Source organism: Propithecus coquereli, unplaced genomic scaffold, assembly GCF_000956105.1.
Source record: "Propithecus coquereli isolate 6110/MARCELLA unplaced genomic scaffold, Pcoq_1.0 Scaffold10, whole genome shotgun sequence".
NCBI classification, from domain to species: domain Eukaryota; kingdom Metazoa; phylum Chordata; class Mammalia; order Primates; family Indriidae; genus Propithecus; species Propithecus coquereli.
The window spans coordinates 6,224,842-6,252,137 of record NW_012133858.1 but is presented as its reverse complement, the minus strand read 5'-3'; the positions used below and the strand labels follow the sequence as shown (position 1 = coordinate 6,252,137).

At 45.5% G+C, this 27,296-nt stretch overlaps 1 protein-coding gene across 2 annotated transcripts in view; it reads left to right on the top strand.

Moving 5' to 3' along the window:
- HEG1 (heart development protein with EGF-like domains 1) overlaps window positions 1-27,296 on the top strand; it is a 79,290-nt gene that overhangs the window by 39,758 nt on the left and 12,236 nt on the right. For both annotated transcript variants that reach the window (XM_012642342.1, XM_012642350.1), the window contains exons 7-14: window positions 1,926-2,042; window positions 2,672-2,791; window positions 6,787-6,890; window positions 9,591-9,649; window positions 9,899-10,059; window positions 13,775-13,909; window positions 18,877-18,919; window positions 19,035-19,072. In XM_012642342.1, the coding sequence (XP_012497796.1) occupies window positions 1,926-2,042; window positions 2,672-2,791; window positions 6,787-6,890; window positions 9,591-9,649; window positions 9,899-10,059; window positions 13,775-13,909; window positions 18,877-18,919; window positions 19,035-19,072 (777 nt within the window). The remainder of the gene's footprint in view (window positions 1-1,925; window positions 2,043-2,671; window positions 2,792-6,786; window positions 6,891-9,590; window positions 9,650-9,898; window positions 10,060-13,774; window positions 13,910-18,876; window positions 18,920-19,034; window positions 19,073-27,296) is intronic.

Sequence of the window (27,296 nt, the reverse complement as noted above, 5' to 3'; positions counted from 1 at the left end):
TGCCCTGGAGTTGCAAGAACTTTCCAAGCAGGCCTGGAACCCCTCCGAGGCCAAAGTAGCGATGCGAGATGGGAGGGTAGAGGTGGTGAAGTAAGGAAGCTGTAGGTGGACTGTCTGAGACAGGGACTGATGTGGGTGCCTACTCCCAGATCAGAGCCCAGAGCCCCTGAGTCAGTCAGCTGGCACTGCAGTCACCAGGGCCTTCTTGGGGTCAGAAAGCTTCTCCAGATCCAGGGAAGCCCAAACTCCTTGTCTCCCAGAGAGTATGGTGCTAGTTGATGAATGGGGGTAGAGGACTTGTAAATAGAAAGACAATGAGCTCACCTTCCCTGCCTGCCCCATGTCTGTGTGACTGGAGCGCCTTCACATTGCACTGAGGGGCTATCTTTATAGCCACGTTGAAGTTGCTGGTGCAAGGAAATGAAGCCATCAAATGATCCTTTGTCACTGAAGGAGTGGCAGAAGGAAGTAGAATGGTATATCTCTTGACGTCTTGTTCAAATTGCACTTTTGGCTTGTCCAGACCCAGGAAAGCAGAACTGCTGTTGGAGAAGGGATGACATGGAAACTGGCATCTTAAGGAAGAAGGAAAGAGGAAAGGTTCTCTGTAGTGGCTGGAGCAGGGAGCTCAGGGAGCGGCACAGTTCCTGCTGGTCAGCCTCGGTCACCCTGGGCTCTACCACCCACTGCCAGCCCCACTGTGCCCCCTTTGTGCCGCTGATCTGAGCACCTCTGGGAAGGAAGGGTGGACCCCTCTTTAGGGAAGCTTGGGGGCCTTGCTTCAAAGCTCACAGCCTTCATCTTCAGAGGCCAAGTATGTTCCAGTACTAGGTGCAACGGAATTCACAGGTCTCCTTTAAAGCTGATGATAGCCATTCCAATGACAACTGTAGTGAGTATTAGGAGCAGATCCACCAGCTGTTAATGTATTTTTGTGCCAGTGTTCATGGGTACAGTGTTTATTATATAGGTGCTGTGTTTATATAGGTGATTTTAGGTAATATTTAAAGTAGTAGTGAAGAATAGGAACACTACCTTTAGGTTTGGCTCATTTGTTTTCAGAGTTTATTTTTTTGGAGTGAGGACTCTTGACCTTCTACCTTCTTTTTCTCTTGCTACCGTTAATTTACTCCTTGCATATAATGCAGTTATGTTGTAGCTTTCAGCTTTTCTAAGTATGTGTCAGAAACCTTTATGAAGCAATTATTACATAACTGGAATGTGAAGCTGCCACTTATGCAGAGCACTACAGAGTTGTGGTCACTGCCCTTGGGAGCTGGGAGTCCAAGATGACATTGAAGTGTGTTTGTCATGAGGGCCTAGACGAATTCAGGTAGGGCCCATTTTTGTATTACATAAAGAGAGGGCATTATAGTGCTCAACTCTGATTATTTTCTAAATCATGGACAATATGTGGAGGCCCAGTGAAATGTGGAGATTTTTGGATAAAGGATGCAAAGGTTTTGATAAAGTCCAAGAGGAAAGACAAAATATGTGCGCGTGCATGCACACGCACACAGAGTAAGCCTTGCAGCAGAAAGGGGGAGTTGATCAGAGATCCTTTTCCCCCATAATTAGTGTTTTAAATTCAAGTAGATTTGTCTAAGTATCACAAAGGCAGTGTAATCATCAGTCCCGAACTGAGCGACCTGTAAGCAGCGCTTGATTTGAGTCAGTTCTTGCCTTCAGGGATGTGGTTGTCTGCTCCTTACATATGGACGCAACACAGTACGAGGACCCAGTCCCACTGCGCTCGTCTTCTGCACCTCTCAGGAACCCCTTCTATTTTAGTAGTGTGGCCTTTCAGGGCAAGTTAACAGAAATAAGCAAGCATCAAATATTAGCTAGGGGAATTAAATATTTACCTAGAGTTGCCTTTATGTCTCCTGTGTGGTTAACTGCTTCCTTTCTGGAATGTATTTTAGTCAGCAGCTGTGCCACGAACCCCTGCCTTCATGACGGCAAATGCATCGTGGACCCCGCCAGTCGTGGCTACCGATGCGTGTGCTCGCCTTCCTGGCAAGGGGATGACTGCAGTGTGGGTAAGAGAAAAAGTCATGTCCTATGGTCTACACATTGGGTTATCCAATAAACTCCTTTCTCCTCTGAAATGTAGAAGAATAAGATTTTTCAGTTAATGCCCTGCTTACTTGAGAATTAGCAAGCATGTGTGTTGTCTGCAGGATAGCCACAGGTACTGCTGTGTGGCACTCACAGACTTCCTGATCTGGCTCCATTCCTCGGGCTCCTTGTACTCCTGCCACACTGGACCACCTACAGCTCCCTAAAGACCCCTACATTTCCTACCCCTGGCCTTTAATGTGTGAATGCCTCAGCCTAGAATCTCCCACCCACCCAAGTCTATTTATTAAAGTCCTCCCAGTCACAGTCCAGATGTTATTTCAAACAGTCCTTAATTCTCCCCTTCATCAAAATCTGCTATTTTCTCTTTACATCCAAATCCTGCCTTCTGTTTATAGTTGGTTGTTTATATGGCTGCCTCTACCCTCAGTAGGTGGTCAGCCCCTTGAGGACAGGGTGTTCTCCTACTCATCCTTGAGGCCTCACTTCACCTAGTTCCATTTGGCCCTTAGTAAGCACTTACTGTACAGGATTATGGTTTTGCTGCCTGCTGCAGATTCAGTGTGGTCTTGCTTTCTCTCCTCTGCAGACGTGAACGAATGCCTCTCCAACCCCTGCCCCCCGCTGGCCATGTGCAATAACACTCAGGGATCCTTTATCTGCAAATGCCCAGTTGGGTACCAGCTGGAAAAAGGCATATGCAATTTGGGTAAGAGAGTTAGTCTATCTTGGAATTTATCTGTACCACAATATATTTTACAAAGTTACATTTACTGTTTTTCTCCCTACTCAAAACCAGTATTTGTCCAAGATATAAGCTTAAGGAGTATAGAAGGAGGTGGAAGACATTGCCTATTATTCCAATATTCAGAGATATAGCACCTTACTTTACAATTTTTTGAGGTGCACTATATTTTTACATAGTTGAAATGATATTTGTAGAAACTTTATATCTAAAACATTTTCCTGTGTTATTAAAAATATTAGGGCCGGGCGCAGTGGCTCACGCCTGTAATCCTAGCACTCTGGGAGGCCGAGGCGGGCGGATTGTTTGAGCTCAGGAGTTCGAAACCAGCCTGAGCAAGAACGAGACCCCGTCTCTACTAAAAAAAAAAAAATAAAAAAAGAAATTAATCGGACGACTAAAAATATATATAGAAAAAATTAGCTGGGCATGGTGGCACATGCCTGTAGTCCCAGCCACTCGGGAGGCTGAGGCAGGAGGATTGCTTGAGCCCAGGAATTTGAGGTTGCTGTGAGCTAGGATGACACCATGGCACTCTAGCCCAGGCAACACGGTGAGACTCTGTCTCAAAAAAAAAAAAAAATATTATCCAAACATTTTAATGACTATGTAATATGCCATCATTTGTGCATAACATTATTTGCCTAACCATTCCACCCTGCAGTTAAAAAACAAATATATCAAAAGGATATTCTGACTACATTGTAAAGGAAAACAGTTCAGGGGGAGAAAAGAAAGAACAAAATCCTGATTGTCCTACCACATCCACACATTCTTTTAATTTTTGAAAATGATCTTCATGTTCTTGTCCACAGGCAGATAATTTTGACAAAGCTGCTGTCATAATTATACCACACAATTTGTCACCTTTTGTTCCATAATTGGACAGATTCATAAAGCTGGTTGATTTTAAATATAATCTCCGTTTTACGGGTTAAAAAGCAAACAAACAAATGAAAACCTGACAAGGTGCTAAGTGGCCAAGCTTATGTAATTGGTTGATGAGAGACCTGGTATCCAACCCACAGCTCTCCGTGTTCCACAATAATGTGTTAATCATAAGAGCTTTCCTGCGTGCAGGGTATGACCCTCATTAAAATGCCAAGTTTAGTACCTAACTTGTTGAAGAAATTAAAACTGAAAAATACAGAGTTTCTAAGCTGGATCAGGAAACTGGCAGGTAAAATGACTCACCTTTGAATGGTCTTAAATTGCCCATTGCGATACTTAACACACAGAAAGTGTTCAGTAAGTATTTTTGAGAGAGCAATTATCTGTCTCTTTTGAAAGTGCTATTTACCTGTAGACTGAAGGGACTCTTTAAGAAGGTTGGTACTCTCCTAAAATAATGGTAGAACTTTGAAAATTGTTTCAAATGCAAGGATCGAGTCAAAACATTATTTTGAAGAATCCAGAAATGTAGACATCAGTCAAAATCAAGAATTCCTCTTATTCTAATAATATATTTGCATTTGAATAACTTACTCCATTTAGCCACACTCTATAAGAAATAAGCCAGGAGTTTTCAGTTTAAGAGCAGAGAAGATGGAAATGATTCTGTTCTGAAGCATTGTGGAAAGTACCTTTGCCCAGGACTCCGAGGACTTGCTTCCAGCTCCAGGGCCACCACCGCAGCACATGGCTCCTGAGCCTCAGTTTCCTCAGCTGTAAAATCCGATTACCAGGCCTGGCGCGGTGGCTCACGCCTATAATCCTAGCACTCTGGGAGGCCGAGGCGGGTGGATCATTTGAGCTCAGGAGTTCAAGACCAGCCTGAGCAAGAGCCAGACTCCGTCTCTACTAAAAATAGAAAGGAATTAGCTGGTCAACTAAAAATATATAGAAAAAATTAGCAGGGCGTGGTGGCGCATGCCTGTAATCCCAGCTACTTGAGAGGCTGAGGCAGGAGGATCACTTGAGCCCAGGAGTTGGAGGTTGCTGTGAGCTAGGCTAACACCACAGCACTCTAGCCCGGGCAACACAGTGAGACTCTGTCTCAAAAAAAAAAAAAAAAATCCGATTACCAGCTGCTCTGCTTCGCACTCAGGGATATTGTGAAGATCAAATAAAGTAGGGTATTTGAGCAAGCTCTGAAAGTGGTAAAGAACTGTCCAGATGGGAGGTATCATTTAACATTAGTCTTCAAACTTTTGGGCCAGAGTTGAAAGCAATGAAAACAATAAACTACTCTGAATACAAAGTAATAATTATCTCCGCCCCCTCATCATTTAGATAGCATAGGGAAATCAACAGGTAAATTTGAAGTAAAAATTTGACTTAAAGCCAAATGCTGGAACTGCAGGCGTGGAGGTGTAAATGTCTTCAAAAAACCCTGCCTGGAGAGAGTGCAGGGTTTGGGGAGGAAACTGATGCATCTTCATATTCTTGCTGAAAGCAGAGACCGCATTTGCTGACCTAATCAGAAGAGATCTGTGCACCTGACATTTACAATGTGTGTTTCTATACGGAGAGTCTGGGGGTAAACCTAGACACACGAGATGTGAAAATGAAGTAGGCAGCTGTTTTGGAAGCCTGTGTGCAGTGTCCCACAGGTAGCAGGGATCAGGAGGAGAGCAGTTCTATCGTTAACAATCATCGCTCCCTTTTCAAGTCATTTAGCTTCATTGTTCATAAACATCAGAGGAACATGCAAATTAGAGCATGCTGAAATGCTTTCATTTGGCCAAGAATGTTTTCAAAGAACTCCCTGCTGCTCAGAAAGAGTCCTAAGCAGCTGGCTTCACTGAACTGTAGAACAAGCAAAAAGATGTTAAATAAGGATTAAGGGCTTTAGACAGTAAGTATAAGATGTTAAATGTTTTCCCTGGCTCATTTGTGGGCCTTTTTCTTAATTCAGCATGCAAGCTTTCCGTGAAAGAGCAGCTTCATGGACTTCTGTGTGTTGAGTTGGGTTGTTTTTTTTTTTTCTGTCCAGAGGGAAAGATAAGAATTTAATATAAGGGAAGATAAGAGCAGATATAAAGCATGTTGCACTAATTTTTGGTTGCCTTCGACTTGTAAGTCCCATTCCCCTCAGGCCCAATCAGCACAAATTGGTGTTAACTAGGATTTTATTTTATGAGTGCGGTGGGCCTTGCCAATGGAGCTGCTTTCTTTCATTTCTGAACCTAACAGCGTCTTGAATATGGGTTGTTTTCATTACACGGCTTGTAATCGTGGAGTCTGGCAGCCCAGGGAGTATAGGCCCACGACGAATGTTTGGAACCTTTCTCTGCAACCCCCTAGTCGTCCTTAGAATATCAGACTTCTTGGGGCACAGACGGTATAGAGGCAAAAAGAACTTTGAAGACAGACACACGTGAGCCTGAATGCTAAATTTTGGCCCTTGAGAGCCTAGGCGATCTTTCTTAGGAAGCAGGCAACCTCTGGGAGCCTCTTTTATTGGTGAATTAGGGTATTTACGCCAAGCAAGAGGAATGGGGTTTGGATGGGGATGGCTCTAGGAAACCAAAGCACCCCCTGAAATTGAGGGTATAACTCAGTTAAAGACCACGGAGAGCAAGAGCCTCCCTCTGTCTAAAGCCTTATGAGGCCCAGTGAGCATTTTTAGTGTCTGGCACTACACCTCCCTCCCCAACTCCTGGGATTGTATTGTTTAGACCAGCTTTCTTTGTCCTCTGTCACAGCTTTGCTGAGCACTCCAGAGATGTCAAGAAGGCTCCTTCTCTCAGCAGCCCTTATGCATACACAGAAGACTCCTGGAGTCTCTCTCCCAAAGGTTTGCTCAGTCTAAGCTTTCAGCTCTGGCCAGTAGGTACTAACTTTGCTAGAGAGGAACCTACAAGAGGGAAAGATGACCCCTTCCTCAAGGAGAAGGAAATGTGCAGAGATTGTCCTGTGAGGGGGAGTAAAGCTGGATACTCCAGAGATTTGCAAACACACAGCCTTGCATAGGTTCATCTGATGTGTGGTCTAACGGGCTACATTTTCATTTTCAGTTAGAACCTTCGTGACAGAGTTTAAATTAAAGAGAGCTTTTCTTAATACTACCGTGGAAAAACATTCAGATCTACGTGAAGTTGAAAATGAAATCACCAAAACGGTAGGTTTCCTGAAAGGCATCTTCCTGCTGGTCCTCTGTTTTCTAGAACAGATTTCATCCCTAGTTGGGGACCGCCTAGGGGTCAGCTGTATCTCCTGGACTCTTCACTTCTATTATGTTTGGAAGGAAAACTTCACAGTAAAATAAAAAGCCTTTCGGAAATAGAAGAGAGGTTTTGAGAACTAGTGGTGCCCAGTAGAAGTGTTTCTTCAAATGTGTCCTCTTTATCTGCAGTCTTTATCTGTGTCTTGGTGTTTGTTTTCCATGTGCAAACTCGTAGTCACAGCCCTTTGACTCTCTCCTTCTGTTTCAGAGCTTGGGGAGAATAATACTCTTTTCCTCAAGGGAATGTCAAAGGTATAGCAGTTAATTCTGATTATCTAGGGCTTCAGAATCCACCGAATAGTTTATCGAGGGGCCTTTGATTTTGCTGCTTTCCCTCTTTACCTGCTTTTTATCAGAAAAATAAAAAACAAAAAGAAAAATGGAGAGAAAGAAAGAAGAGATGAAAATGGAAGCTCAGATAATAAATTTTGCTTCTCAACTGCTACCTGAGTCAGAGATTTGGTGTTCAGAAAATTGAAATTTGGCTGGGCATGGTGGCTCACGCCTGTAATCCTAGCACTCTAGGAGGCCGAGGCGGGCGGATCGTTTGAGCTCAGGAGTTTGAGACCAGCCTGAGCAAGAGCGAGACCCCGTCGTATATTTAAGAAAAAAAAAAAGAAACAAAATTGAAATTTGCCATTAGAATAAGTTTTAGAGATGAATTGATTTCTGATTTCAATTTTACTTGTTCTTTATGGGTAAGAGTTAGCATATTATGCAAGAATTATACATTTCTATAGGACTATGGATTTCATTTGTGTAAAATACAGATTCCAATTCTATTTCTTTATCTACTGAGCATCCACCCTGTGACGGGCACTATGCCGATGACGCACTCCCGTAGGAGGTATTGCCAACACCTGTGCACATAGAAAACTGGGTGGCTCTGGCAGTTAGTGGCACTGCCTGAGTTCACACAGAGCAGGTGCAAAGTTGGAGAACAGCTCGTTAGAGCACTCTTGCTACTGACACGAATTGCAAGTTCGGGGATCCCCAAGACCACACTCAGTTTCAATAAGGCCCTAGAAGGAGTCACAGAGGTGTGGAAAGCTGTTACGCTTATGGCTATGGTTTATTACAGTAAAAGTCTACAGGTTAAAATCAGCCAAGGAAAGAGGTGCACAGGGCAGAGTCCAGAAGGGCTCCAAATGCAGAGCTTCCAGTTGTCCTCTCCCCATGGAGTTATGGACAGAGTGTTGACTCCTCTCGGTCACAGTGTGTGACAGTACGCATGGAGTGTTGCCAACCATGGAAGCTCACCTGAGCCTTGGCACCTAGAGCCTTTACTGGGGCTCTGTCATGTAGACATGGTTGACTGCCCGCATGGCTGACCTGTCTCTATCCCCTCTACAGGTTGAGCTGACAGTATGTTACCCAAAGCCCCCACCATAAATCACACCATTTTTATTAGGCAGGACATTCCAAGGGCTTGGAGATTACTTCTCAGGAGCCAAGGGCAAAAGCCCGACCTCTCTTTGGGCAAAGTTAAATTATCTATTATTCAGCAGGGTTTATGTCTACTAATGCTACACCTGCTAGTCCTACACCTTGTCACCCCACCACGGCTGCCTCTCAGTCATGCGGTAGGTAGATATTTCCTTCTCAGGTAGTGGTACAGAGGTGCAGTCCTTCACATTGCACACTGCTTAGTACTTATCTGACTTGTTATTTTTGGCCCAATGTCAACGTATAATTTATTGGTAATGTGATGCACCTGCCCCCAAGGAATAGGGAAGATTTAAACAGTGACTGGGGAAGCCACTGAAATGGTCTTTCCCAAGACGTTACTCTTTTTACCAATACTCGGAAAAACAAGTTCATAATAAAACAACAATAATAAATCCTTGCTATTAGACTATAAAACAATTCCATACAAAGCCAAAAAGGGTTTGATGACGTCCCATGTTCATCTCCATCTTCTGGAGAGTGGGATGTCTCTGAGATGCAGGCTTTGGAGACAGATGGGCCTGCAATGAACAAGGTATGGAGACCCTCTGCTCCATAAGAGGAACCTCGAGTCCCCATTTTCTGTGATGTGGAGGGATTTTCTGCATTCTCCGAGGGCCCAAGGCGAATGCAGGAAGAGCCCTCAGCTAAAGGGCTCTTGACCACGTAATGTGATTTTCCACAAGAGGCTTTTTGAAGAAGCCCTGTCTTTGAGTTAGGTCAACTCGTGGAAGATTGCGAGGCTTCTGTGTAGGGCCTGTTAAACCTTGGGGCAGCTAAAAGGAGCTGAGCTGTTTCAATGAAGCTTGTTCGCTATGCAAAGTCCAAATAAACAGTTGCCTCTGAGTTTTTTGAAACCCTGGGCTTTAGAAGAGATCTGCTCCTTTGAAGATGTTTTGCATCCAAGGGTGCTATTCTGAACATCATTTCCTGCTAAGATTTTCCCCACTGATTTACTCTCTGCCTCTTTCCCTTTGTACTTGTGAAGAACAGAAAAGCATTTAAGAGGAGAACAAAAAAAGGACACCACTTCTGGGTAAAGCTCCTGATGGCTACAAAATGCCTGTTTTATCCTGAAAATAGGAAATTGGTTCTAGGTCCAAGGCTTTTGTCTAACACAGTTAACGGCAGACTTGTTCTTCCTTTCAGTTAAATGTGTGTTTTTCCACGTTACCTGGTTATATCCGATCCACAGTTCATGCTTCTAGGTAAGTAACAGAATTACGTATGCTTGTGAGCCAGTGTATGGAAAGGGGCGGCTATTCTAACATGGGCGATAGCAACAAGACTAGGCCCTGTTTTGACCACACCACTGGATGACCCAGGGCCAAGGTCACTGGACCTTCTTGCTCTCCCACCCCTTCACTGGAGAATGGCAATGACATTCATTTTCTAAAAGCCCTGGGACCCACATGTCATTTTAGGACCATTTAAAAACCCATGCACTTTGCCCATAGGGAGTCCAACGTGGTGGTGATCTCACTGCAAACAACCTTTTCCATGGCCTCCAATGTGACGCTGTTTGACCTGGCTGATGGGATACAGAAATGTGTCAACTCCTGCAGGTCCTCTGCTGAGATCTGCCAGTTCTTGGGATCTCAGAGACGGATCTTCAGAGGTAAGAGGCCCTCTGGGAGGACCCTTGCCCATATAGTTAAGCATAGACCTCGGCATCCAGCGCTTGGGCCCAGGAAAGCTCATCACAGAGTCTACCTTTGAAATGGGTGTTCAGCAGAAGGCCTTCATGTGTGTGCCCCTTAGGGCATGTGTGTGGGCATACACAGGGAGTCCTGTGCACACACAGCCCTGGGCCCCTGGTCCTTGGCATGTGGCTCCTTCTATTTCTTCTATCCAGTGTTGGTGTGGGAGGGAGGCGGGCTATGGGAGCTGATGTAACAAACCAGAAATCCCCCTTCTTTCCCTTGAGAAATTCCTGCTCTCTTTGGGGAGAGAGAAATGCACACACAGAATGTACATATTTGTCAGTGACCCCAAAACCTTTATCATGATGTACTATTGAGTAAGAAAGCATGTAAAGTATTATACACACTACAGTCTTTTTAGTTTGTTTGTTCGTAAATTATAAATGCACAGAAACAGGACTAGAAGAAGGTAGGCCAGAATGCTCCAGTGCTTAGTGGTGATTTTCCTTTTCTTGTTCTTGCTTTGTCTGTTTTGCCAAAGCTTCTACAATGCATCTAGTGTGAGGCAAATGAAGGAGGATTAGAGGCAAGTTCAGAAAGCAGATTCGTGTCTTGGAGGGGAAGTTGCGCCTCTGAGATTGGAAGACTGCTGGAATCTGAAGTGCTTCTTCGCAAAGGGAGCTTGTCCCAGTTGCTGGGACATCATAAGTGATCAAAGTTAGCTCATTTTACTGCACAACGCGGGCTGGCAAAGGTTGTAGGATCCAGTCGGAACCTCCCCATCTGGCATCCAGATGCTGGCTATAAGCTGAAAGTGTCAGGTTCTGGCGCTCTGTCTGCTGGTAGATCTACGACATTCCCTGTAAGTCGGGGTTTTGGAAGTGCTGGTCTAGAGAGCTTTCTCGAGTGGGCCTGTGTGTTGCAGAGCTTGGGAGCTGGGTAGTTATCCTTTTACTCTGGGATAAATGCTGGAGGTTGGCCCTTAAATTTAAGGGCTACTTATTAATTTGGAAAAAAAGAGTGAAACTTTCTGGAGTTGAAGTTGCTATTGATCGGGGAGTTAGTTAGCAAGTTTATGTCCCATTGTATCATGCTCCAAACTTTGAGGCTCTTTAGTTTTCCCTTTTTTGTTTCTCTTGCCAGGGATTTAAGGGTACCAATTTTTCCTCCCCAGTGATGTAGGAAGGGTACCTTTCAATTCACTAAATATTTATGGAATACCTTCATAGTGATATGGGATCAACATGGTACCAGATTATTTTTTTGTCTCTGGTAAATACATTCGTGCCTTGCAAATCAAGTGGCCAGATATTTGGATTTGACAGTGGCTACTCATAGCAGCCCTGCCCACCCTGAGACCTCCATTCTCTGGACCACTTGGATGTGGCTTATGGGACTGCTTCTGTCATCCTTGCTTGCTCCTGAGGTCCCTGTTCTTACTTCTCCATTCAGAAACCTCGAGAACAAAGACAGCTGTGCATACTAGCTGGAAACAGGCTAACTTCCCACATTTTCTTCCAGGTTCTTCAGATTTTGCCAACAAACCCAGTGTGGTCTCTCACTAAATTTCCTGAGGGCCAGAGAGGTGGGCTTGACAGTTTTCGATGTGTGGACAGCACTCGGCTGTTCTGGATACGGCCAAGGGAAAGGAAAGTTGTTTCCCTTCCATTCCCAAAATGTCCACTTCCTGGCCTTTCAGAGAACTGCAGCTCTTGTCATCTGCAGAGGTGTAGAATCTTTGGAAATCCCCCCGGAATGTCTCAGCTTTAGATTTACTTAGATTCTCATTGTCTGCTTTGGCGGATGTTATGCCAAGGAAAGACCATGGGAACTGCGAATGTAGAAAAATCACATCGCCAGGCTTAACGTGAAAATGGGATTATGTGTGCTTCTATTTGATGGACTTATGATAAATGTTCTTTGAGAATGTTTATGGTAGCAGCCTTTCCACGGCAGAGGCAGGACCAGCTTTCCATGCTTTCGCATGGATCTGCTGCTGTGCGGGAAAGGCTTGCTTCAGAAGAGTGATGGAAGGAAGACATGAGATTGGCTTCCAGAAAATATCTAATCAGACCAGGCAACTCGGGGTGGCCACTGGACAAGGCTACTATCAGCCTGGACAGGTTTCTGCCCTGGAGATATTTCTTTCTATTAAGACTTAAGGACTGGCAAAGCCTTCAAAGTGTTTAGATGACGGATTGTGGAAGTTCACTACCTCCCTGGTGCCAGTTTTGCAGTGTTTGCCTGGTGAGATTTTCCATTTTTAATTTTTCTCCCCTAAATACAACTTTTTACAATAAACAAAGGAAATTCTGTCACACACACAAATGGAGTTCTGATTTAGCACACCAGCTTCCACTGATAAAGGCAGGAAATTCGGCATTGAGAACTGAAGTCGTGTCCTAAGCTTACCTCCTGTGACCAGGCTCTCTGCCGGCTCAGAACGCACAAAAGGGGGTGCACGTCAGGAGCCCTGTGTGGGTGTCAGCTCGCATCGCTAGAACCTGCCTGGGCAGGGGCAGTTTTGCAGTGCTAAGAGCTGGCTCCTGGTTTCCGAATAGGTTGGTATCTTCCTTAAGGTGGGAGAGGGGAGACCGTGCCTGGAAAATCGGCAGTCATTCCTCACGGCACGGCATGCACATGGCCCTTCCCAGCGCAGCTTCCTCCCCATTCTGAACTGGCCCTGCCCTCCAACAGCAGCAGATACCTGTCTTGCCTTGCCCTGTCCGTGGCTGTAAAGAAGTTACTGTTCACTATCCGGTTGGTTTCACACTTTTGTTCTATTCTCTGTGTACTCCATTTACATGTCGGGCCTATCTATTAGATGGCAATATGCACCCTCATTGTGTCTGCTGTCTACATCTTCATAGACAGCCATGTGCCCAACAACGAATGCATTTTGATAATAGTGAAACGATTCTTTTTTCCCCATGAAATGAATAAGCCCTAAAGTGAACAAGGTAGCAAGGCTGAACGATGGGCTCCTTCTCTGCCCACCTCTGTCTCTCTTGGTGGTGGCCCGGTGACTAGAGGGCTGACACGTGTACCAGCCGATCTCCGTGCAAAGTGCTAAAGGCACGGAGATAAAGAAGTCTCAGGAAACCATCAATGTAGTGAGGGGGACAGCCAGATAATTACACTACAGGCCTGGGCAAGCGGATTGTCTTTCATACACCTCCTTGTAATACGCAAGCTGCTGGCCGCAAGGAGTGGTGCCTGGTCCCTTTAGGCACCCAGATGCACAGAGGTGAGACACACTTTCACTTGAGACGGGTCTGTACAGCTCCATCTCTCAGCTTCCTAAGAGCATCATCATATTTTCTGGGTCTATGCTGATCCTCGCCCTGCAGTCCTTTCGTGCGAAGGTACAGAAGACACTGCACCATCAAGGGCTGTATTTGCAGTAGGTGCCAGAGCAGGGGACGGTGCCCTGTTTCTTCCCAGTTTGGTTTCTCGGCCCACAGTGTGTTGCAAGGGTGTTTTCAATGGGGAACACTGTGAACAGTTTACCCACTAGCAGGTCTGGGGCCGACTGGGGAAAGAGTGGCAGAAGGCCGTGCAGAATGGGCCTCTGAGAGGACTAGTTGGAAAACTGTTCTCAGAGCTTCTTGAAAAAGAAAGTTCATATGACTTAATGTTTGAAATGGAGGAGGTTTTGTTTTGTTTCACTGCCTTGTTTTTCCACTTCAGCGGGCAGCTTGTGCAAGCGAAAGAGCCCTGAGTGTGACAGGGACACCTCCATCTGCACCGACCTGGACGGCGTTGCCCTGTGCCAGTGCAAGTCGGGCTACTTCCAGTTCAACAAGATGGATCACTCCTGCCGAGGTAGCCACAGGTTCTGTCCCCTGTCCCGGGACTCTGCCCGGTGCTCTCCTTCTCTCTGCTCTGGCTGTGACTCTTCTAAAGGGGGTGACTGGTTCTTCTTACCTCATCCATGGCAGGATTGAATACATTATCTCCTTGGAATAACAGCATTATCTCTGACTGGTGCATGCAGGGCTGGCCAATCAAGTGCAAAGGAAAAGAAAAGAGAATGGAATGCGCATGGCTGCAGCGCCTTCTCTTTTTTCACTTAGAGGAAGTTAGAAAAATTATTGTTTTAATTCCCAAAGTTTTATCTGTTGTCTGCTAATCTTTTAAAGTGGAAATACCAGCATGGAGTCAGGCCCACATCTTTCAGAGGCAGCTGTGGCTCAGTAGACAGTGAGTTTGACCAAGGCTTGGAAGACCCAAGTCACAGCCCGCTCTGCCGTACCAATCATGTGTCGCCTCGGCAAGTCACTTCATTTTCCTGAGCCCCAGTGTCCTCGTCTGTGAAATGGGTATAATGATACTTCACTGGATATTCCAAGGTTAAAGAAGGCAGTGTATATAGAGGTACTTGGTAAGCTGTCTGCATTTGTGCTTGTATTTTACCCAGGCTGCTGTTCAATTAATGAGTTATAGTTTTAAAGTTTTCATGAAGTGTTTGAGAGCAGGAATCTAATTCTGTAATCTTTTAGGTAAGGCTTAAATTCATTCAGTTTGAGATAACAGCTGCTCAGTGAGTGCAGTCCAAGAATACTGCTTTAAAGTCAAATTGACGCAGGTGCAGAGCACGGTGCACCCTGGCTGACAGAAGACCGCGGCAATTTGTGATCACCAGAACAACTAGCAATAGAAATCCTGTAGCTTTAAGCATCGCCCCCCTTAGAGCGTGAATGGCACAGTTTTCCTGATCAGTCAGCACCTTGCTGGTGACAGATGTCACTGGATGTTACTGGAATCTGAGTAAAAATCATATACTGGGGCGAGGTGACATGACATTTATTTCTGTCCGGACTCCGCATTAGAGGACTCATTGCATCAGACGGTTAAAGCACATTTCAGGGCAGCACTGTTATCCTGAGCTTCAGAGCCTCTGGCTTTGTTAAGTTTTAGACACGAAGTTCTTTTCAAGCGCACATTGTCTGCTCTCCAGGCGGGACCTCTGATGGGTTTTGAAGAGGAGGGCCAACTCTGTGCTGGGCACTTGTCCTGATCCGTGACTGGTACACAGCGTTTCTCAGCTCTGCGCCAGACCGCTGCTTTGCTACAAAGAGATGATGCTTCCTAATTCCATCTTACCTGGTTTAAGGCAAAGTACTCCTCGCCCCTCTTAGGAAGGGAGATTGAACTCAGCTTCATGTGGGAGGGTGACTGGGCTAAAACCCATGCGTGTTGGGGTGCTGTGCAGCTGGCGGGAGGGTACGCAAGGTGGGCTGGAGCACGGACATGGTGGTGTGGTAGTCCCTGTGAATGGTGCCTCAAGAATCGTCCTGCCACCTTTGCTTCTAGCTGGCCTGAGCTACTTCCTTCTATTTCCAAGTCAGCAATTTCATAATTGTGTCACTTACAGGCTAGCATTAGCAATAGCAGAGCTGTCAAAGATTTACCAAATGCAATGACACAGGCACTAGCAGCCTTATGTTTACAAAATAGTGACCCAAGAAGCTGCATAAGGAAACCTTGATTAGTTTTAGGCTTGTTGCCCAGGCCCCCCTGGGAAGCCCATTCTCACAGTATTTGCAGCCATCAGGCCTCTGATGAATGGATTCTGGAGCTTCCTGGGCCACAGCCCCATTGGCTGGGTTCTAATGGGTTAGCAGTGACATCTCCTGGCCATCGGCACTGGAGCACAGGGATATTTAAAATGATATCCCTTTTGGATGCCTCAAACCAGGGCTCAGTCCTCTGTATAGAGAATAGAGATGTGTGTATGTTTTTTCTAAATCACTGCAATTCAAGCTATGCATTAGCAAGTCTTGATGTTGTCTCCGTTGTATTATACACACAGGTGCCCGCATGTTTGGTGCCTCACATAAAATGTCTGTACAATGTCTTCACCAGACTTTCAAAACTACATATAAAATTAAAGTCGGTGTCCTACATCAGGCAGTCACTGGGGTGGATTCTAACAATCTGTTTGCATGTCTCTGTCTCTCACCAGACTGCTGGTGCTTTGAGAGCAGCCAGAACTGTCCAGAATAGCGTTAGCACATGTGGGGTTCAACAAATGTCTATTGAATGAATAAATGGATTATAGAGCAGCAAGTAATATAGGGAAAGACTGGCATGTTTTGACTTGGTTTCCTGCAAGGGAACAAAAGAGCTTTTACTATGCCACAATTTACTTATTTTTTTTTAAGTTCAGAAGACTTGAATTTGCTTGTGTCCCATAGCAACAGGGAGGCGCACTTTGGGCATATATACTAGCTGTTGCCACATTCATTTCATCCTCAGTGCTGTGTGGGCAGAGTCCCTCTGGGTGAGAGGTGAGTGTCAGATTCTAAGGAGCGCAGGGGCCGCTCGCTGACAAGGTTGCCCTAGAACAGCGCCAGGCACGCAGTAGCACACCGTCATTGATGAATGACTGAATGAGCCCATTAACAACAGAGAAATATCATTACATCACATCAGGGAGTCAAGCCACTTCTGAAGCTAAATGAAAACAGCCCAACCCATCAGGTCGAAGGCAGGACAACAGATGGACCTTGTGTCTAACTGGATGACAGCCAAGGAGGGAACTCTCCCACCAGCAGATGAGAGCTGATGTTGGGTGGGTAGATTTTATGTAAAAACATTTCCAGGAAGAAGTGTTCAGAATAGAACAGATTGATGTGACATCAGCCTACCTTGGTGCTGGGATGGGTGGAGATGAGTCACTGGAGAATCTCGCAGTCCCCGGGTAGCTGCCCTGCAGCCCGAGCCACCCATGGACCATCTAGGGGTGGCTTCCCTGACTCCCACCACCCTGCAGTAGCATGAGGCAGAGCCGCACAGAGGGAGGAGGATTGTGGGGCATGGTGATTTCCTTGCCTGTCAAGGAAAGGCAGGAGCGCTTAGCTGCTTCCTTAGAGAAGGACCCTACCCAAGCGAGGCCAGCAGAGAACTCAGAGGTGTCAAAGATTGGGAGATGGAGCCTCATTACTCCTTCCCTAAACGGGATACAGTTATACTCCACCTTGTTGCATAAAGGATTTGAAGCACTTAGTAAAAATTCACATAATAAAGTAAGATTTTAAAATGTTTAAAAGGTAAATAGAGTCAAAAAGCAAATAAGCTGACTGTTTTGTTGAGGCCAGAAGGAAAGTGAATATGCAGAAAGATACACCCTAAGGTCCTGCGTGTTTGCTAAGGGCAGGCCACTCATTCAAGTTCTGAGCTTCCTGAAAACAGAGGCAAAGAAAGAAACGTGATTGTGAGGAGAGTCGGGTCCATAGAATAAAGTGTGGTTGTTCAGGGGCATCCCTATCTTTCCAGGCACTGGGCCCAAAAGACGTTTCTCTGGGGCATCCTCATCAGGAGGTTGCTGAGTGGTATTGTGGCAACGTGGTCCGTGACATCCTGCAATAAGTACAGTGGGGACTTTCCCATGGCTGCTTTTATAACAAATAGTGCTTAATGCAAGAGCGTGGAGCTCAGGAAAAGTGATTCAGTGGAGCCAAAACAGTGCAGTCCAGGTTCACAGCTCTCTGATGATCTGCTGTGAGATATATTATAGATTACTTAGAACAGTGTTTTCCAAACTGTGTTCCACAAAACTCCAGTGGTAGGTTAATAGATGGCCTATGACAGTAAGGTAATGTCAGAAACATTTAGCTTCTAACCTTAAGAAAGTAGGGGGAAGAATACTAAACATATCTACATGGTGAATGTTATCGTGCACAAGTCTGCAACAGGAAACTCCAGGAAGTCTGTGAGAGACCTGGGGACCGGCTGCAGGACATGCGCCCCCTCCCCCACCTCATCCCCTGCTCCCCCCCAGCCACACACGCTGCGGCCCTCACAGCCACTAGTGTGTCTGCCATCTGTTCAGGGATGGTGGCTCCACGCTCTGTACCTTTTCTCATCTGTGATCTTCCATGCAATGTATATTGTACGTTAATCCTGAATCAAATCACCATGCCTTGCAGCAAGGAATTTGTCTACAAGGCCATTTTCCATTGTCTGCTTTCATTCAAGCATGCATTATAGCTCATGGTCCTCTGTCCTCTTATTGCAGTGTTAAAAATGTTCTGTAATCAAATGAATTTGGGAGCTGCTGATCCAGGGGAATGGCTGGGCCGCAGCTGCTTCAGTGAAGTGGCGTTCCATGAGCTGCACCGCCAGAGGGCTCCAAGTTATGTTCTTGGGCAAAGTGCCCATTAACACATATCTAGACATGTCCAGAATCTCCCACACAAACTATAGGGTGAGCATTCTCCTATGAAAACCTGGGCACCGTGCCCCAGAGGATGTCACCCACAGCTCCCACCTCCTCATGGCAGAGGGCCAAGGTCAGGGTAAAACTTTGATTTATATCAAAGAAGGTAAAGCATTTCATTTGTCTTTGTATGTATGGACAAATGTTCCCCAGGTGACACTTTTCATCTATAGAGAACTTCCAAAAAGAATTGCATTTGTTGGATAGTAATCACAACTACAAACATTTATTTAGTGGTTGCCACGTGCCAGGCTTATGCTAACCCATTTTGCATGTCTTATTTTACTTAATACCCTCCGAGAAACCAAAAGATATTAATGTTATTGTCCTCTTTTTATAGATGGGAAATTGAGAGTTACAAAGAGGTTAAGAAAAGTCTCTTGATAAGGTTAAAAGTTGAGCTGGCAACAGTATTTAGGTCAGGCCATAGATAATTCTAAAGCTGTCTGCAGTCTTCTGGTTCTAGAATATTCTTATGGACTTCAGGGTGGCTGGCATTTAATTAACTGTGAGTTTGGACCATGGGAGGTAAATAGACACATTCATGGGTTTTCTTTCTTTCTTTCAGCATGTGAAGATGGATATAGGCTTGAAAATGAAACCTGTATGAGGTAGGCTCCATGTTCATTTATTCTGATGAATGTATTACAAAGCTTATTTAGAAATTACTTGGGTAAATTGCCTCAGTTATTTCTTTTGAGATTTTTTTTCTTTCTTGACTTGCAGTTGCCCATTCGGCCTTGGTGGTCTCAACTGTGGAAACCGTAAGTATGGAAAAGCGGAGCGTTGTTCTGGGCAGGGGCTGGCCTGTGTCAGTGCCTGGGTGTCAGTCCCCTCAGTTCACATCCACTGTCTCCTTGGGTCCTGTGCGGTGGCATGGGGAAAACAAAGAGAAGGGCTTGATCGGGGCTCTCCAGGGGCTCAAGGTCTAGGAGGGGAGATGCACATTCCTAAGTAGCCCTGCTGTGTGGAGCGTTACTGTGAGAAATCCGGCAGGAGGGGTGAGGCAAGGACCTGCCCCACAGAGAGTGGCAGGTCACCTGGCATTGCTTCTTGGAGGGGATGGAATTGGAGGGAGGTTTGGGAGACTCTGACTGGCAGGTATGGGGGGAGAAGGACATCCCAGGGAGAAGGAGCAACCTAAACAAAGGTCCTGAGGCAGCCGTGGCCCATGGTGTTCTGGGGACAGTTTGTAAGTGGTTGTGGCTGGAGCATAGAAGGAGAGGAGGCGGAGAGTGGAGGGGTAGGACTGGCAGAGTATGTGGGGACTGAACTGTTAGGATTTGGATCACCAGGCTGAGGAGTTTAGACTCTGATCAGTAACTGTTGGGGAGCTAGTGAGAGTCTTAGAGCAGAAATGCAGTTTGATCAAGGAAAGCAGTTCAGGCTACAGTGAGGAGGGTAGACCAGACAGAGGAGAATGTAGGGACAGCTCAGAGACTTCCAGTCCAGTCCAGCCAGGGGTCAAGGCCAGAGACAGACTCGGGAGTCATCTGCCCCAGTGCGAGTGTTGGTGGGTCTGTATGGTGTGTTTCACACCTAATTCAATACTTTGAGAAAAGCAGTTGTGACTCATTTAAGATTGCTTGCACTGATATTTCCTGATATTGACAAATTAGAAATTAAATGCTTAAAAGGGTTGGTTTGGGTGTTTTGGAGATTTGGCTTATGTAAAATAGTCTGGATAGCAGCACATGTCCTTTTCTAAAAACCACTATTTAGACAAGCCAGTTTCTCAGCTGGGTTCAGCATCTTTATGCTTCTGTGTTCAGGATAGCTGTGCTTTAAAGGGGCTGCCTGGCATGTAGAATTGAGCATGTTCACTTTCTAGTGTGAATCTCATTCTTCACTCAAAACCAGAACCGAGCCACAGAGACCTCTTAAACTGGTCAGAGAATAGAGTAGCCTGCACGCAAAAATAGACTGAAAAAAACCTGGAACTTTTCAATGTAGAAAAAGGAGGCTGAATAATCAGACAAAAATTTAAGACGTTTGAGACTTGTTCCCCAAATGCTGGATACTAGGACTGTATGGTAGTCTTTCAGAAGAGACGATTTTAGGGCTAACAGTAGTGGCTGCATCACGAGCCTGAGAACCTTATCCTAAGGTATTCTAAGTATTGAAGACAGAGAGGCTTAGGTAATTACTTAGAGAATGGATTAAGAATAGTGTGAGTGAGGGAGGAAGGCTCAAAGTACAGCAGAGCTGTATTACACGTGCAGGAAACTTATCTGAATACAGTCCCATTGCATGGCAGAGAAAGAGAGCGAGCGAGACAGGTGGGGAGTGTGGAGACGTGGCCAGCCCTGCTCTCTGTGTGTGCCCTGGAGTTGTGATCCATTCAGTCTGCTCGGTCCTCCTGAGGCCTCTCACAGAATGAGCCTGTAGTACTTTAAACCTACTTTGGCCAAATAGCTCCCTAAATAAGTTTTATTAGAAAGTGCTTTGTATTTCTCAGTGAATAGAAGAGTGATCCATAGAAGGAAAATAAGTCTATAAAGGGTTGAAAGAGGCTGGGCGCAGTGGCTCACGCCTGTAATCTTAGCACTCTGGGAGGCCGAGGCAGGAGGATCGCTTGAGCTGGGAAGTTTGAGACCAGCCTGAGCAAGAGTGAGACCCTGTCTCTACTAAAAATAGAAAAAATTAGCTGAGCGTATTGGCACGTGCCTTTAGTCCCAACTGCTCGGGAGGCTGAGGCAGGAGGATCGCTTGAGCCCAGGAGTTTGAGGTTGTAGTGAGCTATGAGGATGCCACTGCATTCTACCCAGGGTGACAGCGTAAGACTCTGCCTCCAAAAATAAAAAAATAAAGGGTTGAAGGAAAGGGGCGTGAGCTGCAGTGCATTATTCTAAGTGGCATTGGTGATTCCTTTCTCAGAGATCATTAAACACGACCATGTCTGGGGATGCTATGCTCCTACATCCATTGACTATTCTATAGGGTTTTTTTTTTTTTTTTTTTTTGAGACAGAGTCTCACTCTTTTGCCCAGGCTAGAGTGCCGTGGCGTTAGCCTAACTCATAGCAACCTCAAACTCCTAGGCTCAAGCAATCCTTCTGCCTCAGCCTACCAAGTAGCTGGGACTACAGGCATGCGCCACCATGCCCAGCTAATTTTCTCTATATATTTTTAGTTGTCCAGCTAATTTCTTTCTATTTTTTAGTAGAGACGGGGTCTCACTCTTGCTCGGGCTGGTCTCAAACTCCTGAGCTCAAACGATCCTCCTGCCTCGGCCTCCCAGAGTGCTAGGATTACAGGCGCAAGCCACTGCCCCTGGCCCTATAGGTTCTTATGTTGGGAAAAAGTCCTCACCATTATGTTTGTGGAATCCTGGAAATGGCCAAGCTTTCTCTCTGATCCCTGAGCCTTCCTTTTTCTCCATTGGTCCAAGTCACCGTCATTGTGTCCAGGAGAGGGCAGACACCTGTCTGCCTGGTTAGCTCTCAGCTATCTTTTGTAACTGGAACTGGCAGCTTATGGTTAAACTTCTATTGATTCTGTGATGGTATGTGAATGTCATTTTATGATTTTGATAGCTACATTAGTTTTAGTTTTGCAAAGCAATTGACAGTGGCTGATAATAATTAGCACTTGCCACCTGCCTTTCTCTGGGGTCTGGGCCAGCCCTTGGTGTTGTTAAGGAGTTGGGAATGCCTGAATCTCAACCCCATCTATGCGATAGCGCCTTGGGAGCCTGTGACTCATCACTCCACGCTTTGTGCCAAATAGCAGGGCTCTGACCACCCACACTGGTACTTCTGCCACTGCCACCAATGACAGTAGGTGCCTTCCTGGGCTGTGACTCAGGCTAGATTTTTCATAGGCTAGAAATGCTTCTACTCTACACAGGCTTCTTGGGGCACACACTCTGTCCAAGTGCAGGGAGGCAGGGAGGCTGGCTTTGTCCAGCCAAGTGCGTGGGCTTGAGGTTTTCTCACTCCTATGTTCCTTGTAGTCATCCAACTCCAGAGCATTCTGGATTCAGCATAACCTGCGTCCTGCCTTTCTAAAAGTTCCTAGTGACTTTTTGCTTCTGCCCAGATTTTAGTCCTCCCTCCTCAGGGAGAATATTCCCTGGAAAGAGCGAGACAAGCCCTTCTGCCAAGTCTCGTCCCTGAGGAAGTGCAGGCCCTGCGGCCCGGCTGAGGCAGCTCAGGTCCGCACCTGTCTTATCCCTGTTCTCCTTTTAATTTTCTTTCCACGCAAAATATTTCTCTGTTTATACCCCAGATGCCAACGATTCTGACTTACACCATTTGTCATACAGCCCGAGAATTCTTTTATAAATCTGTTGTCAGACAAGTCCCTCTCCTCAGCTTGCCCCTCAGGCTCGCACTTTGCCTCTGTTGCTTGAATTTTACGTTGGTTCCTCCTCACAGTTTTATGGTATTTCCCATGACACTTAGGTTTGCTTCACTTGTTTTCACTTTTTAAAAATAAATTAATTTTTTTACAAACAAAATAACACATGCCCATTGATTTTCCTTATTTTAACCCAAATTAATTTAAAAATAGATATAAGCGAAAGGAAGAATAGCACTGAAGCGAACAATCTCATCACCCATTACATGTCATGTTTCCCTCCTACTGAGTGCGTCCGTGGGCCCCGCAGTATCGGGACCACCTCACAGCTTGTTGGAAATGCGTGATTTCAGGCCTCTTACCCCAGCCTTACTGAATCAGAATCTAAATTTTAACCAGACCCATAAATTTGGTAATATGCAGACTTATATGCATATTAAAGTGTGAGAAACATTAGTATTATATATTTTTCTAGAGATACATATGTGTGTGTCTTTTTAAGAGAAATTGGATCTCACTGAATGTACTGTTTTGTAACCTGCTTTTAAACCTAGTAAACTGTGAAATGTTTTCATCTGCATGATTTTTTTATGTCACTTTTGATTGTTCTGTGGAATTCTACTCTATGGACATAATTTGCTTAACCATTCCCCTCTTATTCCCTTATCTCTTTTTTTAATATTCTCATCTTCTAAGTCATTTTTCTGTTTTATGGCTATTTGTGATTATAGAACTCACATAATTTTCCCAGATTACTTTCTTCTGGCCATAGACGTTGTTATCCATCCCTCTTTCAGGACCACTGCATGTCCTCTCTGTGGGTCATCCTTTCCATTCAGAGGTTCCACATCTCTTCATACTGCTTCCCCACCAGCCTCCCGGCAGGGCCAGCAAGGATTTAGAGCCTGTCTTCCTCATTTACAGTCTTCTTCTGGTGAAACCAGAACATTCCACTCGAGTATCATTCTGCACTGTCTTCCTGTCCCAGCCAACTGCCTGGTGCAGTGTATAAAGCATCTTTTAATTGCGTTTGCCCTGTTGTCGCATTGGGCTGTAAAAGATCCAGACCGCAGCAATGCTGTGAGTTGGCAGCAGTCACTCAGGACAAACATCCTGGACGACTGCACTAAACTGCTTAGGAGGAAGGAGAGAGAAGTAATTATCCAGAAGTCGGCTGCAAATCTCATTCAGCTAAAAGTGGTCATTTTAACTCAGTCTTGACTGGCCTCTCTCCATGTCAGAACAGAAGGGAAGCAGGGCCTGGGGAGAGGGGACTGCTGCCCTGCATCTGATCCTGCTACTAGGAAAGGCTGTTTGGTGAGATGGAGGGGACAGAACTCCAAGAGAAAGCCACAGTTGTGTGGGAAACTGTCACAGTGGAGGACAGTGGGCACTGGGTATGTCCACATACAACCTGTAGACTTGAGAAAGGCAAGTTTCAGAAGGTACAGAGAGAAAAAAAGAATGCTGTGAACAGAGGTGGAAGGCGAATGGAAAGATTTAAAAGGCAAAATTCTAACCATACATCACTAATGAGCTCAGTGAGGGAAAAAACGGAGAGAACTGAATGATTTTTTTTTTCTTTTTTTTTGAGACAGAGTCTCGCTCTGTTGCCCGGGCTAGAGTGCTGTGGCGTCAGCCTAGCTCACAGCAACCTCAAACTCCTGGGATCAAGCGATCCTCCTGCCTTAGCCTCCCAAGTATCTGGGACTATAGGTGCACACCACCATGCCTGCCTAATTTTTTTTGTATTTTTAGTTGCCCAGGTAATTTTTTTCTATTTTTAGTAGAGATGGGGGTCTCGAACTCCTGAGCTCAAGCAGTCCTCTCGCCTCGGTCTCCCAGAGTGCTAGGATTACCGGCCGGAATGAATTTTAGAATAAAACTAATGTGGCCACCTAGAAAGGTCTATAATGTAGTCCAGGGTTGTAGTGGGAGGCGTAATGGTGGCTAAGGTTCTCCTGGAATAAAGAAGCCCTCACTGGCTGAAGCAACAGAGAGTATTTACTAGAAGGATCCTGGGTGTGTCATGGAATTCCAGCATCAAGAATGGCAGGACTCAGAGAGTTGTAGGGAACCTCAGCCACTGGAGGAGGGCAGCTTCTTTTCAGAGCTCGTGTAAACATGACTCCGCCTTCATATCTCACCTCTGCCCTTTGCTGTGTGTGTCTGTACACAGACTTTCTTTCCTGCCCAGACGACACAATGGAACACAGGATCGCCACACAGCTGTTGAGGGTGTGTCCTTAGCCCAGCCATTTTGACAGAAAAGGCTCTCTCTCTCTCCTTCCCAGTTGGAGATTCCTGGGAAGGAACTAATTGATCCAGTTTGGATCATGTGTTTATTCCTGGACCAATCAGCCATGGCCAGGGGGTGGTGTTACATATATGTACAAGCATGACCTCCCCCAACTGCAGGTGACAGAGGATGCACCCTTCCCAGAAGGGGGCTGGCTGAGCAAATAGTCCAATAGATTTCATCCAAATAAGCATATAGGCAAAGACAAATTAGCTCATAAGAAAGGCTAAGGCCCAGAAATGGGTTGTCAGTTTGATGAACAGTGCTGACAGTGGTGACAACAGTGTCAAGCTGTGAAGAATAAGGGAGACAGAGCCACTGCTTGAGAAAGACAGAAATGTCAACAAACATCAAAGAGAAAGTAGGACTAAGAATTCTGAGTTCTTCATTCTGGACAATCTTTTCAAACCAGAAAGGCTAGGACAGACAAGCCTAAGGTGATAGTGAGTGCCTTCTGTCTCACCCTGATAAATATTCAGAAGACCTATGAAGCTAGTAAACATTACATGTACTTCTACATCATAATAAATCTAACATCGGTACTTAAGTTCAAAAGATCAGTTGTTGAATGATTTTAAAAACCTCTGTCGGTGATGTTGTCCATAAGCTTATATAAGTTTCCAGTGATATGGCTGCCAAAGAACATCAAATAAACTCTTTTAAAAATATGTATACACACATGATTTCTAGATTTAGAGGAGGGGTATGTGTGCATGTGCATATGTAAAAACATAAATAAAATTTGGGATGTACAGAAAAGCGCAAAAGGGAAAGTAAAAAAGTTTGTAAATCATTATCCAAGGCAGCACTAACTTTGGTGAACGTTTTGGTGGGTTTCCTCCCAGATGCTTTCTGTCTGCTCGTGTGCTGGGTGGTCTCCTGGTTTCAGGCCAGTGTTTTTTCTCTCTCGCGTAACCTACACCAGTGCTACGCACAGTCTGGAGCGCAGGCTGGCAGCGTCCCTGTCCCCTGGAAGCCTGCTAGAAGGGCAACTTCTGAGCCCCTGCCCAAACCTACTGACCCAAATCTCTTAGACTGGGGACCAGGAATCTGTGTTTTAAAAAGGCTTCCGGGTGATTGAGATGCACACAAGAGATTGAAAAGCACCAGCCTACACCAGAGCTACTCAGACTGAACTGTTGGGACACGGTAACGCAGGAACTGAGAGTAAGCGCTCAGAAATGTTTATAATTATTTGACATGACTATGACATCCACGTGTGGAAGCCTTGAAAAATATTGTATTTTACAAACGTATCAGTCCACAGTCAACTCTTTTTAGAAACGAGAAAGCAAAATTCACGATAGTTGGTGCCTGTGGGGAAAGATGAGGAGAACAAGTGGGACTTTATCTTCTTTATTTAAAGAGGGTATCTAAAAGCACAAGCAAACGAAAACTGCTCCTTGCCGACAGTTGGAAGCACTGGTCTACACTGTGTCTCTCTTTAGACAGAACTGCTTGTTCCAAAGAGGAGCCTGGGCTGGGCGTGGTGGCTCACCCCTGCAATCTTAGCACTCTAGGAGGCCGAGGCGGGAGGATCGCTTGAGCTCAGGAGTTTGAGACCAGCCTGAGCAAGAGTTAGACCATGTCTCTACTAAAAATAGAAAAATTAGCCAGACGACTAAAAATAGAAAAAAATAGCCGCACATGGTGACACATGCCTGTAGTCCCAGCTACTTGGGAGGCCAAGGCAGGAGGATCACTTGAGCCCAGGAGTTTGAGGTTGCTGCAAGCTAAGCTGACGCCACAGCACTCTAGCCCTGGGCAACAGAACAGGACTCGGTCTCAAAATAAAACAAAAAAACAAAATAAAAAACGAAGAGGAGTCTGCTCCACCTGCAGCCGGGATCACTTCTACAACAGATGTGTGCTTGTTTTGCTGGAAGTGGGAAAGTTTAACTTGGTGTGGAGGAATAAGCAGACTTTGGTCTTCATTTAGGAACAAAGGGACCCATTGAAGGCTTTTTTAAGCAGGGAAATGGCAAGATCAGATTTTCTTTCTATAACAAGGGGACAAGATTGGGCACAGGAAGATGAGTTGGGAGGCAGTTGTGGTTGTGCTGATGTGAGATGATGGTAGTTCAGGGCATTGAAGAAAAGTGGATACATTTGAGAGATTTGTCTTTTGTCATCACTTTTGTTAAATGAAACTTTCCAACACATGTGTCAGGAGGTGAGGGAGAGAATGAGTTCATTTCATGGCTTGGCTTTGTTCCCTGTATATCTTAATACTGCTGGTTTTCACAGCATCAGGTTTCTGTGCTAGTTAAACTAAAGGATAGTCGAGCTTGTGTCTGCTCCCAGTCTGCCCCGGTCTGCCCCAATCTGCTCCTAGTCTGCTCCCAGTCTGCCCCAGTCTGACCCAATCTGCTCCAATCTGCTCCCAGT